The 16,243-nt window shown below is 38.0% G+C and overlaps 1 protein-coding gene across 3 annotated transcripts; it reads left to right on the forward strand.

Moving 5' to 3' along the window:
- Positions 1-6: 6 nt before the first annotated feature.
- Positions 7-15,035, forward strand: LOC117305167 (aryl hydrocarbon receptor nuclear translocator-like protein 1). Of its 3 annotated transcripts, none has more exons than XM_033789966.1 (16): positions 7-273; positions 2,357-2,527; positions 5,379-5,435; positions 6,321-6,478; positions 6,989-7,071; positions 7,290-7,382; positions 7,711-7,828; positions 8,449-8,610; positions 8,930-9,063; positions 10,075-10,181; positions 10,550-10,656; positions 10,978-11,128; positions 11,715-11,788; positions 12,871-12,979; positions 13,709-13,806; positions 14,629-15,035. In XM_033789966.1, the coding sequence occupies exons 2-16, from the start codon at positions 2,505-2,507 to the stop codon at positions 14,949-14,951; spliced, it is 1,797 nt and encodes a 598-aa protein (XP_033645857.1). In that variant the 5' UTR covers positions 7-273; positions 2,357-2,504; the 3' UTR covers positions 14,952-15,035. The 3 variants fall into 3 exon arrangements, with proteins under 3 accessions (XP_033645857.1, XP_033645859.1, XP_033645858.1); XM_033789968.1 differs by having other exon boundaries at positions 12,874-12,979; XM_033789967.1 differs by having other exon boundaries at positions 6,992-7,071.
- The last annotated feature ends 1,208 nt before the right edge of the window (positions 15,036-16,243 follow it).

A 16,243-nucleotide genomic window follows, 5' to 3' on the forward strand; every position in this document is an offset into this window, starting at 1 on the left:
ATAAAACAACTTGGTTATAAATCAGCTACACTGAAAAAGGTGCCAGAAACCTTCGTGGAGAACCACTCCTTTTCTAAGAGCAAAATCTAATCTTATCGTCTCAAATGGTCTCAACCATCCCGCAGTGCAATCTTATCAGCCGGGCGAGGTGACGGAGGTAGGTGACAGGTCTGCGGTCTGCTGAACAAAATCTTCGAGTTGTTTTTGTTGTTTGGTGAAATGGCATCTAGCTTCGTCAGGTAACAAAGTCATCGTGGAAAAGGACGAAATGTGGTGAGAGAAAATCTGGGATATTGCATGTTTTGTAACATATTAAAAATGAACCATTCACAGAGAAGTCTATATATATGCGCTTTGAGATGAAAACAAAAGAGAAGTAAATGTTAATAGAGATGTGAAGTAATTACAAATTTTGTTGTTTCAAATTTTAATTTATCCCGTTTTTATGTCCATATATAATTCATTAATTGAAAAGGTAATTGGTTTTGAGCACAGAGAGCATGTGCATATTTCTTGGTTTAGAATAGCAGATCCAGTAGGCCTAACTGGGGCACTGTTTAAAAAAAAATTGTTCTGGGAAGATGCCAATTTTTTTAGAATAACAAAGGATACAGCGCCCCAGTTGGAATCCCCTCAGTTTACTGGGTCTAAAAAGAAATCCATGGAGCTATATATATATGCCTGGAGGGGGTGGGGCAACCTCCTTCCCAGGTGTGATCGATCTCACAGCGCCATTTTTTCCCAACATGCCTTGCTCAATCATAACTCCTGGAATTGGCAAATTTAATGTGCTATTGCTAGCACATTTAAATGAGCCATAATGAGCGTACATATTCATTATTCAATATTTTCTACACGCGCACGCATGTCTTTCGTCTTAAAGAATGATTTTGTTTTTGTTTTTAAAAAACGGGTTGTGTCATAAAAACGTGGGCGTGATCAAATGTACTAGTTTATTGCTCCATGAACGTACAAAACTACGCGCGCACGCACTTGACATCTAATGCATAACCGATATCCTAAGCCAATCAGCGTTGTTTTCCAGTACATCCCTCTCAGGGGTAAGTGACGAGAGGTATCGATCTGGCGCGCTGCCCATGGTAGCGAGGCTGGGGGTGGGGGGGAGGCGGGGGTCGCAAATAGTGTTTGCTCACTTTTGTACAGTTCCAAGAAGATCTTCTCTAAGTTAGTTAAACAGAACAAAACAGAAGGTTTTTGTATGGTTTATCGCGAATAGCAAAATATCAAGAGAGGGCGTTGTTGAACCCACACAAAGTATAGGTGATGCGTGCGCGAGTCGTGCATGACAAAATACACCGCGGTAGCAAATCTGCCAAGTAAATTTCCATCAAATTTCCATATTTTTTATTTCCAAACTGGTTATGTCCTTTTTTTTTTTTTTATCAGGAAATTTCTAATGTCAAATTTTAATGTAATTTGTATAACTTTTTATTTAATTTTGTATTGTTTACCCTTTTTATTGTAAATTGTTGCAATTCAGCATGTGGCTGCTTATGCAATTTTTTAATAAACCATTCTATATAAATGTTTAGACTTGAACTCAAGGTTAGTAGGCCCCCTAAGACCTATGCAACACTTCAATTTTTGTTGTAACTTTACCCATAATCTCTAATCTCTATTTCCTGGGTGTGGGAAAGATCCAACTTCAACCAATAAACTGTACTCTGTGGTAACTAAACACGCAAACGTTTGGGCTTGGATACGATTGGTATGTAGCGTTGAATGATAAGCGCAAGACTGCTCCCATGAAATTCTCAAATTTGACGTTGTAGGTTAGTTTGGCAAAAATAAATGAGGAATTCGCGCCTACACAATCTTCTCATAATTATTTATCATTGCAGCGGTTGACCCCGTAAACTGCATGACGCAGCAACACTTACTTCTTTTCTACCACCTGTAAAAAATCGTTGAAATGATTGGATCCAACAATTTTTACAGATTGTTACCTTTTGAATTTTTTGGTAAAATGAAATAATTTTGTATTGGCCTGTGAATTCCCTATGGATGGGTGGTAAACCCAATTGAAACAATATACAGAAATAAGTGTAAAAATCATAAACGCTTTGTCAAGTACAAAATGAACAACAACAGTTTTTACACTCATCTTTCACATACTACAGCCGTTTTCACGAAACGCTAGGATTTATCCTATTTCGAGTTAGGACAAGTTACCCGTCCTAACTTAGGATGGGTTCAATGCGTCCTATACCGTCTATGGATTGGGAACTTAAATCGTCCTTAGCCCTAAGATTACTCCTAAATTAGGAAGAATTTTGTGAAATCGACGACATGCAGTTCCTTTAATTTGAAACATGTACTTATGGTTTCAATGTAGGTGTCTATTACCTCTTGAGAGCGTGGTACTTTAACACTGTTTCCGACTGACAGCATTGGATGCCCGTTGTGGTTTGGAGTGAAACTGTTTTTTGTGTTAGCTAACTGAACCTCTGAAACACCTGTAGGAGTTATCAAGGCATCAAATCATGGAGAGCTCGGATTTCTTCGGGTAAGCTGCATTTATTGTTAATATTTATTACACGTGTTTCTTAAAGCCATTATACACTTTCGGTAAACAGTATTGTCCAAGTCCCACACTTCGTGTATCACAACTTATATATAAAATAACAATCCTGTGGAAATTTAGGCTCAATCGGACATCGGAGTCAGGAGAAAATAACGGGAAAACCCACTCCTGTTTTCGCGCGTTTCGCCGTGTCATGACATGTGTTTATAACAAATCCGTAATTCTCGCTAACAAGAATTTATATTGTTTTACCGTTTTCTCAAAAAGTAAAGCATTTCATGGACTAATAGTTCAAGAGAAGTCTTTCGCCATTACCTTCTGTAAACCCCGTAAATTATTTGTAAATCTGTGAACTTTTTTTTTTTTCTCTACCGAAAGGGTCCAATGGCTTTAAATGAATGTTACAGAATTGAAAAGAAAGAAAGAAGATCACAGATTTACATTAAACTTGTGAACACTCTCTAATGATAATTGTTGTAGAAAGCATCCCTTGAAATATTTCTCTCTGAAACGTCATATTATTTGATGAGAAATAAATAATCTTATTTTGCGTTTAGAGTGTATTAATTTTTGTTTTTGCATCTATGGCATGCAAATTAATGTGTAATAGGTTTTTCACTATTTACTTGTAACTCAGATGGCAGATCAATCTCAAACCTGTACAGATTTGTCAGTTTATGGTAAACAAATTAATTCTTAAATATAATAAGTAAAATAAGAATGAGTTTTTTTATAATATATAAAAAATAAAAGTAAGTAAACAAATAAATACAAATAAAGTGTAAACAGTCTTAAAAACACTCAATAATTTTCAGCAAATTTGAACCACTTTCTAAAACAATTTTCTAGAAAATCCTGTTCAGAAAGCAGGAAAAATAAATTATTAATGTTGTGCAAAAATTTACATTTAGAATAGCTACCCTAAAAAAGAATCATCATACATTTATTCATAGAATCTTGAATAAATAAATATCTCCAGCTTCTACTTCTTAAAGATACTGAACACTATTGGTAACTGTCAAAGACCAGCCTTCTCACTTGGTGTATCTCAACATCGTACATTTTACAAACCTGTGAGAATTTGACCTCAATTGGTCGTCGAAGTTGCGAGATAATATTTGGGAAAAAAGGAAAAAAACACACTTTGTCACACAAAGTTGTGTGCTTTCAGATGCTTGATTTTGAGACCTCAATTCTTAATCTGAGGTCTCGAAATCAAATTCGTGGAAATTTACTTCTTTCTCAAAAACTACGTCAGTTCAGAGGGAGCTGTTTCTTACAATATATTTTTACTATCAACCTCTCCCCATTACTCGTAATCAAGAAAAGTTTTATGCTAATAATTATTTTGAGTAATTACCAATAGTGTCCACTGTCTTTAAGTAGTCCCTATAACTGCCTGCAAGCCTTTCTCCTCTTAATAGAGTTGTTTGTAGTGATCATGATAAATTTACCCGGTACAGCTGAAGTGTCTTATTATTCTCAGCATACTTTAAAGCCATTGGACCCTTTCGGTACAGCAAAAAAAAAAGTTCACAGATTTACAAATAACTTACAGGGTTTACAGAAAGTAGTGGTGAAATACTTGTCTTGAAATATTATTCCATGAAATGCTTTACTTTTTGAGAAAACAGCAAAACAATATAAATTCTCGTTAACGAGAATTACGGATTTATTTTAAACACATGTCATGACACGGCGAAACGCGCAGAAACAAGGGTGGGTTTTTCCGTTGTTTTCTCCCGACTCCGATGACTGATTGAGCCTAAATTTTCACAGGTTTGTTATTTGATATAGAAGTTGTGGTACACAAAGTGTGGGCCTTGGACAACACTGTTTACCGAAAGGGTCCAATGGCTTTAATGGAAGACTTGACGTCATATCTTAACTCAGTAACCGATCAGCTCCTGAGGCTATTTTTTTCCAGTAAAACCCCTCTTAAAGGGAACTTTTTCTAGGACACAAAACACAATGTCCACAGATTTACATCAAACTTACACGGTTTGAAGATAATGATGGTAGAAAGTTTCCCTTAAAAATGTTGACTTGCTGAGGTGCTGTAGTTTTTGAGAAATGAGTAAAGCAAGTCACTCAGTAAGACGAAAATTATTTTAGCATGTACTTAAACATATTTTCGTGACTTTGTTTTACTCATTACTCAAAAACTACAGCACCTCAGCAAGTAATATGTTTAGGTAAGCTTTCTAGTATCATTATCTTCAAACAGTGTAAGTTTAGTGTAAATCTGTGGACATTGTGTTTTATGTTACAAAAAGTACCCACATTTTTTAATTATAGTTACCTGCAAGCCTTTCTCCTCTCAATCAGACTGTTGTTTGTAGTTATCTGCATATCATGATAAATGTACAGATCTTAGAGATAATGTTGAAGTGTCTTATTATTCTCAGCACACTTGAATGAAAGACTTGACGTCATTTCTAAACCCTGGGGCTGTTTCTATTTTTTGCAGTAAAACTCCTCTTATCTTAAAGCAATCGCACAACATCGGTAAACAGTATTGTCCAAAGGCCTGAGCTTCGTGTATCACAACTTATATATATATATGTTTTTAAAAGCTTTATCCTTTACGTATAAAATTTTTGTATTTTTGTATTTTTATGTGAATTGCCGAATAAATAATAATAATAATAATAAAATAACAAACCTAGGCTATAATTTAGGCTCAATCGGTCATCGGAGTCGGGAGAAAAATAACAGGAAAACCCAGTCTGTTAGTCTCGATATCGAGAATTGATTCGAAAAAGCAACCTAGACCTTGCCTAGGTGTAATGTCTTCACTTATTATATTTTCCCCTCCCATCTTACGTCTTAGAGAGGAGAGTGATGATGAGATTGGGAGTGAAAGATACACATCTGAGGAAGATAAAAGGTACAAGAAATCTTCCTTTCAATTTCTTTTAGTTTTCTTAACTGCTTTTCTTCTATTTTCTTCTAGTTTATGACTTCACTTCATTGGTGCTTTTTATTTTAAAAATATTTTTTGAATGATTTACTTATTTAAATTATGAGTTTCTTTTGTCTGTCTTCTCTGTTTTTCTATGAATCACCTTTGTGCTCTTGGCTACATGTCTGTTTTTGTGTATTTCTATTTTCTGTAAGGACCCGCGTGTGCTCAAAATTATTTGGGGGGGGGGGGTTATCCTTGGATAATTGTGTGCAGTTTTTCTTTCTTGTGTTCAAGTTTGGTTTCTTTCTTCCATTGTTTAACCTTTTGATGTTGTGCATGCATTGTGAAGTGTTCTTACTGTATTTTAATCTAAATAAATTCAATCAATCAAACCTGGTCAAAAATACTCTAAATTCTTTTGGCTTAGTCTATTGTGTGAATCAGAGGAAAAAATTGTGAAAAATAATAATAATAATAATAATAACCCGTTTTTATATAGCGCTTTTCACACCCGGAGGGCGTCCCAAAGCGCTTCACATTATTACCCCTGGTCACTGGGCCTTAAATCACTCCTTAAACCATCTCAACTCCCTGGTGGGGAGTATGCAGCCTGTGCAACATTAATATGCGCTACTCGGCTAAATCAATCACAAGAACCATCTCTGCCCTCACAATATTCAGCAAGTAATCACATTGTCCTTAATTTCAGTTGTAACAATCAGCTGTTGCCCATTTAAGGTTACCGATACAGTTTTCTCGAAAATGACATTTCAGATGAAAATATAAAAAAATAAAAAACATATTATGAACTCAACCAGTAATCTATCAGACTACTTTAAATGTTGTTGTTTTTTGCATTTTTCAAAGACAAAACCATAGTGAAATTGAAAAGAGGCGTCGAGAGAAAATGAATGCTTACATTCAAGAACTGTGCGGTATGGTGCCTACATGTAACTCTATGAAGTCTAAATTAGACAAGCTAACAATCCTGCGAATGGCTGTACAGCATGTCAAATCACTACGAGGTAAGGTACCAGACTGTTAAAGTGGTTGGGCTAGTTTCAACAAGCTTGTCAAGCACAAAAAATTGCTTGGCAAAATAAATATCACTTAGGAGGCATGCAATTTACATTTTTATAACTTGGTGCCCCGATGTTATTTTGCTGAGTAATATTTCTTGCTTAGAAACAGTATTTTGAAATCGGGCCTAGATTTGAAAAAATGTGCAGATTTCATCATTTATGAAACATTCTTTCATAACATTTCCAAGTAAGTGTTAGAAAACAAACTTTTACAAATTTTTATAAATCTGTTTATTTATATTTTTTATTTTACTAACTTTTCTTAAATTGTTATATAAAAAAAAGGTGTATTTATTTGTATGTACAATGTATTGTTCTTGTTTTTTGTAGTTTGTTTTTATAGTTTTTTATTTTTGTTTGTGGGGGGGGGGGTAGGAAAGTGAGCTGTATTATGATTTTCATTAAGTGTTGTTTCAGTCTTTCTTATTAGTCGTATTTATTTTATGGTACGAGTAGGAACTGTGAGCTCCATTAATGAAACAAACTTCAAACCAGCCTTCCTGGCCGAGGACGAGCTGAAAAGACTTATTTTGGAGGTAAGAATGTAATGCTAATAAGGCGATAGGGGTGGGTCCATGATATGTGGGTAACTTTTAGTAGTAAGGTAATAATCTGGATTTCAAGCACAAAAAGTTGCTGTGCAAAACAAAGTTATGCATATGTTGAGATACACCAAGTGAGAAGACTGGTCTTTGACAATTACCAAAGGTGTTCAATGTCTTTAAAATTCTTTTTCTTTTTGTTTTCCATTTAGGCTGCAGAAGGATTCCTGTTTGTTGTTAGCTGCGATCGAGGTCGGATGAACTACGTCTCAGAGTCAGTGTCTCATGTTCTGAACATAAGCAGGGTACGTCTTAAAATCATTTACTCATTTCGCCGCTAATTTGAAATCACTGGAGTAGATGGAATCTAATTTCAAGAGGCACATAGAGTGGGCGGGGCGGGGGGGGGGGTGGTGCTGTCTTTTTGGAGAGTGAGCGTACACCTTTGGTAATTACTCCAAAATTTAACCACTTGTAAAAACTAACTTAGTAAAGAGCACTAGAGTGATGGCTGATTGAGCCAAAATTTTCACAGGTTTGTTCATTTATGAATATATTGGGATACACCAAGTGAGAATACTGGTCTCGGAGAAAGACATCTAAAATGTCAATTTTTGTCTTCTTTTCTTGTAGGAACATCTGATTGGCCAAAGCCTGTTTGACATCATGCATCCAAAAGACATGTCAAAGGTCAAAGAGCAACTATCATCCTCTGGTCTCATTCCCAGGGAGCGATTCATCGATGCAAAAAGTGAGTGAGATTTAAATGTGGGGTCGAAAGAAAGACAGAGAGCTTCGCTGTTCTCAACAGATGTACCCTCACAGTTGTGCCTAATTCATCTAGATGTTTCCCAAGTACTTTCGGTTTGATGCCAAGCACTCCAACCACCACATGAACTACGTTCACTTTCAACTGCCAAATCTTACAAAGTTCCCTGACCATCCGGTCTTGGTACTTCTGGGTCTTTTCCATCTCTTTTGAAGACCCTTATATCACCCGTCACAGCTATGTCAATGAGACGACAACATCCTGATGCCTTGTTATATAACAAGATCAGTCTGAGTGTTAAATAAAGAGTTTCTGTGCTTACGACCATGACAAATGTCTGCGCTAGCTGTATAATGAAGAATGCCTAGTAATGTGGAGTACGCACATGCACAAGCAAACATTCCCTGCTAACTTGTGAAATACGCTTGACGTAAACCCAGAATTCCCTGCCTCCCATAAGCGCTGATTCTTTGCTTACTGTAAGAAGAGCAATGAAATTGGTCCCTGGTCGGGCTCTACAACTTTCTCAGAAACATGGTCGTGCCATTTCACATTGTTGTTGTTATTTCATATGTGTCTTTCTATGACATTGCCATTAACAGCTGGTCTGCCGCTCAAGACTGAAGTGATCACGTCTCCTCCTCGGCTTCTCTCCGGTGCGCGAAGGTCCTTCTTCTGTAGGATGAAGATTTTCAATCAAGTGTTGATGGCCAAGATGGAAGAAGACCAGATGTCATCCAAGAAGCAGTTAAAGCAAGGCTCAGGTAATGCCAACTGTTTGGACTCTCAAAGAAGGAACGGTCTTGCAGACCGGTTCCAGCTCTTGGTTCATGGCTCCCAAAGAAGATCGGGGCCCAATTTCATGGCTCTGCTTACCGCCACCATCTTGGTCATGTTCCATGGATCAATTACAGTAACGGATGCTAATATTCCTTGCACAAAAGAGGAACCAGACTATTTCTCCTTCCAGCCTCAGTTTGGTTACCTTGATTTGAATGGGAAAAAACTCAAGATGGCCACCCAATGATAAAGGTCTATTTCATAGATGTAACAGTTTCACATTGCTCTATCTATTTGTTATAGATCGGAAGAATTACATCACCATACACTGCACAGGGTACCTAAAGAGCTGGCCCCTGGCAAACTTTGGCAGCGGGATGGAGAATGAGAATGAGAACGATGGATGTAACTTGAGCTGCCTCGTCGCTATTGCAAGGGTAAGAACTCTGCACCCGATTTCACGAAACGATTTCATGATTTCTCGAAGATAGCTAGTTTTCTAGGAAGAGCAACTTGTCCTAACTTAAGATGGGTTCAATGCATCCTACGCTTTTTGATACGGACTTTAACTCGTACCAAGTCCTAAGATTAATCCTACGTTAGGATGAGTTTGGTGAAATCGACGGCTGGTGTTACTCCAATAGCAGTCAGTTGGCTGTGACTCGCAGTACATTGACACAGAGGTTTTTTATTTTTATTTTTTTATTTTATTTCGTGTTTTGAATTCTAATGAACAACGTATATAGATATATTATGCTCTGGAGTAGGGGTATTGGTAAAACCCCAGCAGCCGATTTCACAAAACTATACGCAACTCCTAAAGTCCACTTGCGCAACATTTATGGCGCAACTTGCGCAAGTGGACTTACGTAGTTTCGTGAAATCGGCTGCAGGGTTTTCTTGAAACATATAATTGGAACCCTGTGGAAAAGGGAGCTAGGCAGGGACAGTGTGTAAGTGCGGGGGTGTAACTGTGGGGGTCTTGGGGTCTCCCCAGGGCTGTCTTCCAGGGGGATAAGAGATACAGTGTGAAAAGGTACTTTTTCAAAATGTCCGTAGATTTACATTAAGCTTACAGGGTTTGAAGATAATGATAGTGGAAAGCTTCCCTTCAAATTATTACTTACTGAGGTGCTGTAGTTTTTGTGAAATGAGTAAAAAAAATTCATGAAAATACGTTTGTAAATGATTAAAAAAAATTTCGTCTCCTGAGACGAAAAATATTTGTATGACATGTTTTTACTCAATTCCCCAAAACTACAGCACCTCAGCACGTAATATTTTCAGGGAAGCTTTCTACTATCATTATCTTCAAACTGTGTAAGTTTTGTGTAAATCTGTGGACATTGTGTTTTTTGTACTACAAAAGTGACATAGACCCTTTAAACAAAGCAGATAAAACACTCTTTGAACTTTGAACCCTGACCCTTGTTTTTCTTCCGTTACAGCCTATTCAAATGCCACAGCCGTCGCGTAACGAAAGTGATCTGGCACAGCCTGCTGAGTTTGTATCCAGACATGCCATCGATGGAAAGTATACATTCGTGGATCAGAGGTGAGGTTTTGAAAATTATTTAAAAAGATTTTTGGGGTTGAACAAAGAATTGACTAGAGTGGGTTTTCGAACCAACGACCTCCGGATTAACGTGCCGGCGCTCTACCAACTGAGCTATCTAGCCCTATATTGGCGGTGTCCCTATTTTGTCAATATCTTTGTTCGGGGGTGCCAGTCAGAAGCCAGTCAGAAAATTATTTAAGTTAATTGATTTGAGGTTTGACAAAAAAAAATTGACTAGAGCGAGATTTGACAATGACCGGATTAAAGTGCCGTGGCTCTACCAACTGAGCTATGTTGGCGGTCTCAGTTGGTAGAGCATGTAAGATCAAAAATTTGATATTTCATTTTTTTCAATGGATTGTTAGAGCCACCGCAGTGTTGGGATACTTGCCCCAGGAGCTTCTGGGGACCTCATGCTATGAATATTTCCACTCGGACGATATTCATCAAATGGCGGAAAGTCATAAAGCAGGTTTGTTTTTTTGATTATTTGTTCAGATGATCTTCCCTTCAAAATTACTACTAATAATAATATCGACGTCTTATATAGCGCATGTATCTACCAAACAAGGTAATCAAGGCGCTGAGTATAATTATACAAACTTTCAGAAAGATAGGTTATTGCAGTGATGAATTTAGAGACCCAATTATTAGGCACCTTATAAGGGTTTACTATGCAATTCTCTTTTCACTTGACCTGAAGATACATAACTTTCTAAGATTCATCGAGTTCAAGACACTCTGAGTGCATTTTTTCAAACACACTTTCTTCTGTGATTTGTCACCTTTTCAGTCTTAATAGGAAAGGAGAAGATTTTGACCAATGCGTATCGCCTGAGAGCTAAGAATGGCGTCTTTGTTCAACTGAGGACGAAAATGTTCTGTTTCCGCAATCCGTGGACGAAAGATGTCGAGTATATCGTCTGCACAAACACACTCATCAAGTTAGTGATGTTGTTGAACCCCTTCACCATTCCACTTCCATTGTTGGGCTTGAGTTTTAGATATGTAGAACTGTGTTTGTAGTTGAGACTAAAGCAGAGGATGTCACAAATAACTGGATTCAAAATTATTAATTATTAATTAACATTTATTTCATCGTTGCCCATTCAAAATACAGAACACCATCAAGAGTTTCAGCGGGATACATTTGTTCAAGAAGATGGTCAAATAAAGTAGGAAGGATTCCATACAGGGATTAAAAATAAAAAAAAAACACTGCTAAAAGTTTCAGCGGATAAGTTCGTTTTGAAAGAAGATGGTGAAATAAATTAGTAGTATGGTGTCCACTTGCAGGGATTAAAAACACTGCCACCAAGAGTTTCAGCTGGACAAGTTTACTTTGAACGAATACGGACAATGTAGAATACTATCTAGGCGTCCTGAAGTTTGAGTTTCTTTATTGAGAAAAGCTTTTAAAAGTCAACATAAATGATTATAAAAACTGACAGATTCATTTTATTTAGAATTGTTGCTGGAAAAAGTTCCTGGCGTGATCGTGTTAATTTTGATCTTTGTGGTTCGTTAAAGTTCGGATGCCAAAGAAGAAGCCGATGATGCAGGGAACAAAGGCTCTCTGGTTGAAAACATGGTGTGTGATGTGGGTGAGTAAGATGCAATATGGGTGTGGTCCCTTTTGAAAGTGGAAGGCGGCTATGGCCGCTAATCTAGTCCGGAATGCTGTGGACTTTGTATGTGGTAAGCCGTGGAATGCAGTCTGTGGCCTGTACAGCTGTGGGCAAACAAAGGCTGCTATGCAGTCATGCGTGTAAAAGCCGGGCATTGAGGCCTGATACCGGCGTTAAGGGGTTAAGATGGGCGGTGCCATTCCAAAGAAGGGCGTGGGCTTCCCAAAGTTTTCCAAAGCTGTTCTTAAGTGTTCCCCCTCAACAGTGGTCTGCTGGCTGAAGGCCAGGTAAATCACATGAGGACCAGTTAAAATTCTAAGCCGATAATTGTTTTACAAGGTTTTTATTATCAACTCCAAAAGGGAAACAGTCCCATTTAAGTTCAAGTATCATTTAGTCCTGCTAAACCTTTTTTGTCTAAAAACATACCTTTGAGACCAAAACTTAGTTCAACAAAGTATTTAGTTCATCAAATTTATGCCATTTAGTGGTTCATCTGGCTAACTTATGTGGAAAGCTTGCTATAGAAAGTGTAGACCGGTGGAATGAAAAGCTAACTGGGGTGGATTTCACAAAGAGTTAGGACTAGTCTTATCTCGAGTTAGGACCAGTTACGCGTCCTAACTTAGGACTATCCATGTAATTTGTATATCTCCTAGGACAAGTCCTAAGTTAGGACTAGTCCTAACTCTTTGTGAAATCGACCCCTGGTCCTGCTGGCTCCTCACTGAACAATTTTCATAGAACAAAGATATTGGCAAAATAGGGAGACCGCCAAATAGTGCCAGATAGCTCAGTTAGTAGAGCGCCGGAGTCCCTGGTAAATCTGTCTGCCAGAGATTCTGTCTCCCATATGGGAAATTGACATGGGCTGGAGGAGGATGATTCAAAAGAGGGCGTTATCCGAAGAAGTTTGTACATAGATTGCCGTATTGGGGTACAGAATGTCCATGCCACATCCTGCATGTTAATCCAGAGTATGTTGGTTCAAATGCCTCTCTTGGAAAATTTTCTTTGTTCAATCCCAAATCAAGACCTATTTTCCTCCTCATCATCAGCAGGCTCATCATCCAAGGGACCGTCTATTCCCGGAGTACCAGTCAACACTCATGTTGGTGCAGGTCGAATCGGACGGATGATTGCAGAAGAAATCCTTGAAAATGAGAAGTAAGTCGTCTTCAGGTTAAAAAGTTTTGATGGTCAGTATAATTTTGGCTGCGAGGTTGGCGTCTAGATGCCTTCACCACTTGATATATTGCAGGCTGGCATAGTTTGTCATTCAAAACTACAGTGGATTGGACGATATTGATTGGTCAAATAGTAGGAGGGTTGACTGTGTACTGTGTAGATGCACTCACCACATGACAGATTGCTGGCTAGCTGGACAGATTGCTGGCTAGCGTAGTGCATCTATCCTTCAAAACCACAGTGGATGATATTGAATGATCAGACAGTAGGAGGGTTGACTGTGTACTGTATAGATGCATCCACCACATGACAGATTGCAGGCTGGCATAGTTTATCATTCAAAACGATAGTGGATGATATTGAATGGTGAAATAGTAGGAGGGTTGACTGTGTACTGTCTAGACGCATCCACCACATGATACCGTATTGCAGGCTGGCAAAGTTTATCTTTAGAGTTGGAGGGTTAACTTTGAAATGTTTAATACCAAGTCATTGTATTATTATTTTTATGTGTCTAGGAATGACTCTTTGTACGAATGGTCCAATAGTAGGAGGATTGACTGTGTACTGTCTAGATGCATTCACCACATGATATCATATTGCAGGCTCGCATAGTTTCATCAATCAAACCACAGTGGATGATAATGAAGGGTCAAACAGTGCGAGGGTTAATATTGACCAAGTATTTTTATTTTTTGATGTATCTAGGAATGACTCTATGTATGGGATGAACAGTCCTAGCGATGTCATGTTGAATGGATCTCGATCAACACCACAGACAGAAAGGACAATTGAAGCAGCTTCAGGTAAGGCGACAGCAGAAAATAAAGGAAATTTGTCATTTTTAATAATTTGGCAGGCTGATCATCCTTACTCGCAGCTAAGGGCTGAATTGCAGCTTCAACGCAGGCATGCAAGGGCGCCTTTGGCAGCCAGCCACATCAACCCATTATGACCACCGAGCATAGCCAGAGCTCAAAAGTGTTTGATTTTATTTTTAGTTTAAAAGATTTCAAATTTTAAAGTTGTCGGGAATTATACCTTATATTTAACTAAGTGACATTTTTAGTTCCACTGTGTGTTTGACTCTTTTTAGTGGTGTTGGTTCTAAAAAGAACCAGTGGTTGACAACTTAACACTTCAATAAGTATGCTCTGATCGTCTTTAGCAGAATGCTTGACGTTGTTGATAGATTCTTACTTAAAGCCATTGGACACTTTCGGAACAGAAAAACAAAAAAAATAAGTTCACAGATTTACAAATAACCTACAGGGTTAACAGAAGGTAATGGTGAAAGACTTCTCTTGAAATATTATTCCATGAAATGCTTTACTTTTTGAGAAAACATTAAAACAATTATCAATTCTCGATATCGAGAATTACAGATTTATTTTAAACACATGTCATGACACGGCGAAACGTGCGTAAGCAAGGGTGGGTTTTCCTGTTATTTTCTCCCGACTCCGATGACCGATTGAGCCTAAATTTTCACAGGTTTGTTATTTTATATATAAGTTGTGATACACGAAGTGTGGGCCTTTGGAAAATACTGTTAACCAAATATGTCCAATGGCTTTAATTTTACCTGATTTAAAAAAAAACATTTTAAAATGTTTTTTTACTTTCAGTACCTCAAACGGAGAAGGTTAGTTACTTTGGATCATCCCCCTCCCCAAGCCAGGTCATGACGTCGACTGCATCAAAGGGACCCCCAGAAAACCCTGTCCTAGGTCAAATGTCATCACTCATCTCCATGACGACCAACAGCACAACCCACAGTGTACCCTCGGCCAACGGCAATGCGGATGGGGGAGGAGGAGGTGGGTCTACCCCAGGAGCCCCGCCCGGTGGGGACGACGAGGCCATGATGGCCTTGATTATGAGTCTTCTTCAGGCAGATGCTGGGCTGGGTGGAACGGTCGACTTAACGGACTTGCCCTGGCCGTTATGAGGCAGGTGTTGGGCTGGGTGGGTCGGTCGACTTAACGGACTTGCCCTGGCCGTTATGAGGCAGGTGTTACGAAGTTAACCACTTTATGTCCAATTTTGTGTCCATCTGCAGTAATTTTTTTTACGGCTCTGTAAGTTAACAGCGCTAGCCACAAACCCGGTCAAGACCACGCAGTGAAGACCGGGTCCTCGCACTGTTATTCCCTTATTAAAGAATATCATGGTAGGAGCCTGACTGTGCACGCTACACAAAAAGGAAAATCTGAGTGGATAAAAACTTCAGCTTTTGGCTGTCGCTGAAAAATTGAGAAACATCCAAAGTTTAAAAAACTTCCACCATAAGTCTGCCCAAAAATAATTTTCTGATAAAGATGTTATACAAGTGGTGAAGGCGATTTTATTTGGGAACATCAGGGTTCAAGTGTTATCCGCAATCACGACGCCTTGTAAAGTGCATAATTTTGTAAGCAGGGATTTAATCGCTAAGCAGGATTGATTTTCTAAGCAGTGAGTTTTTATCTGCACAGCATAAGATACAGGGAACCAGTGACAGTACTACATGGCATGGCATTTTGGGTGGATAACAAATTTCTGCTTAGCATATTTGACTTTGTTTTTAGAGGTCTGTGTATTCGTAATGCGTATTTGCTGTTATGCTGGAAACAGTTGATAAATTAAATGTTCAGGGTTGAACACTTCTCTTGGTGCTTCTCATTTATAATTTAGAAACAAAAGTGCCCAAATATTGTGTGTGATATAAACTCCGTCTTAAAATAAAATAATGTATGGTGCTTTCTTATGAGTAATTTCTGTATTTATTTTTAATAACAAAAAGATCACCTTGTGTTGGCGTGTGAAAATGTTTAAAATGTCTGCACATGTTGTGTAAAAAAAGTGGTAAAGTGTTATTATAATTTTCTGTTGATCACAAGTTAATGCACGAAAGCCTAGCTTCACTTTATTAATAAAGAACACCAACAGGTTTAATATTTATTTAATGTATCTAAAACATGTAAAACAAGATTATTGTCTTGCATGTACTTTTTAAGAAGTAATGAATAATAAATGGTTTCTATATGGCAACCGATTCTTTAAAATAAAGTATTCAAAAATTGTAAAGTTAAAGGTGAATTTGCAATTGTATTTTTCAAGTTACGAATGTGCTTTTAATCAGTGACCAATATTTTTTTGTTAAACTTCTGTGCCTCACTTAAGATGTATCACCGCGATGCCAGATGCCAGAATCTTGGTCATGTCTCCTGTATACCACAGCAGACATTGCTACTGATTTTA

Source organism: Asterias rubens, chromosome 22 (genome assembly GCF_902459465.1).
Source record: "Asterias rubens chromosome 22, eAstRub1.3, whole genome shotgun sequence".
NCBI classification, from domain to species: domain Eukaryota; kingdom Metazoa; phylum Echinodermata; class Asteroidea; order Forcipulatida; family Asteriidae; genus Asterias; species Asterias rubens.

Coding starts and splice junctions, on each gene's coding strand:
- LOC117305167 (XM_033789966.1), top strand. CDS start 2,505: ATGGAGAGCTCGGATTTCTTCGG. Junction 10,657..10,977: donor GGCGGAAAGTCATAAAGCAG/GTTTGTTTTTTT, acceptor TCACCTTTTCAG/TCTTAATAGGAAAGGAGAAG. Junction 11,789..12,870: donor AAACATGGTGTGTGATGTGG/GTGAGTAAGATG, acceptor CCTCATCATCAG/CAGGCTCATCATCCAAGGGA.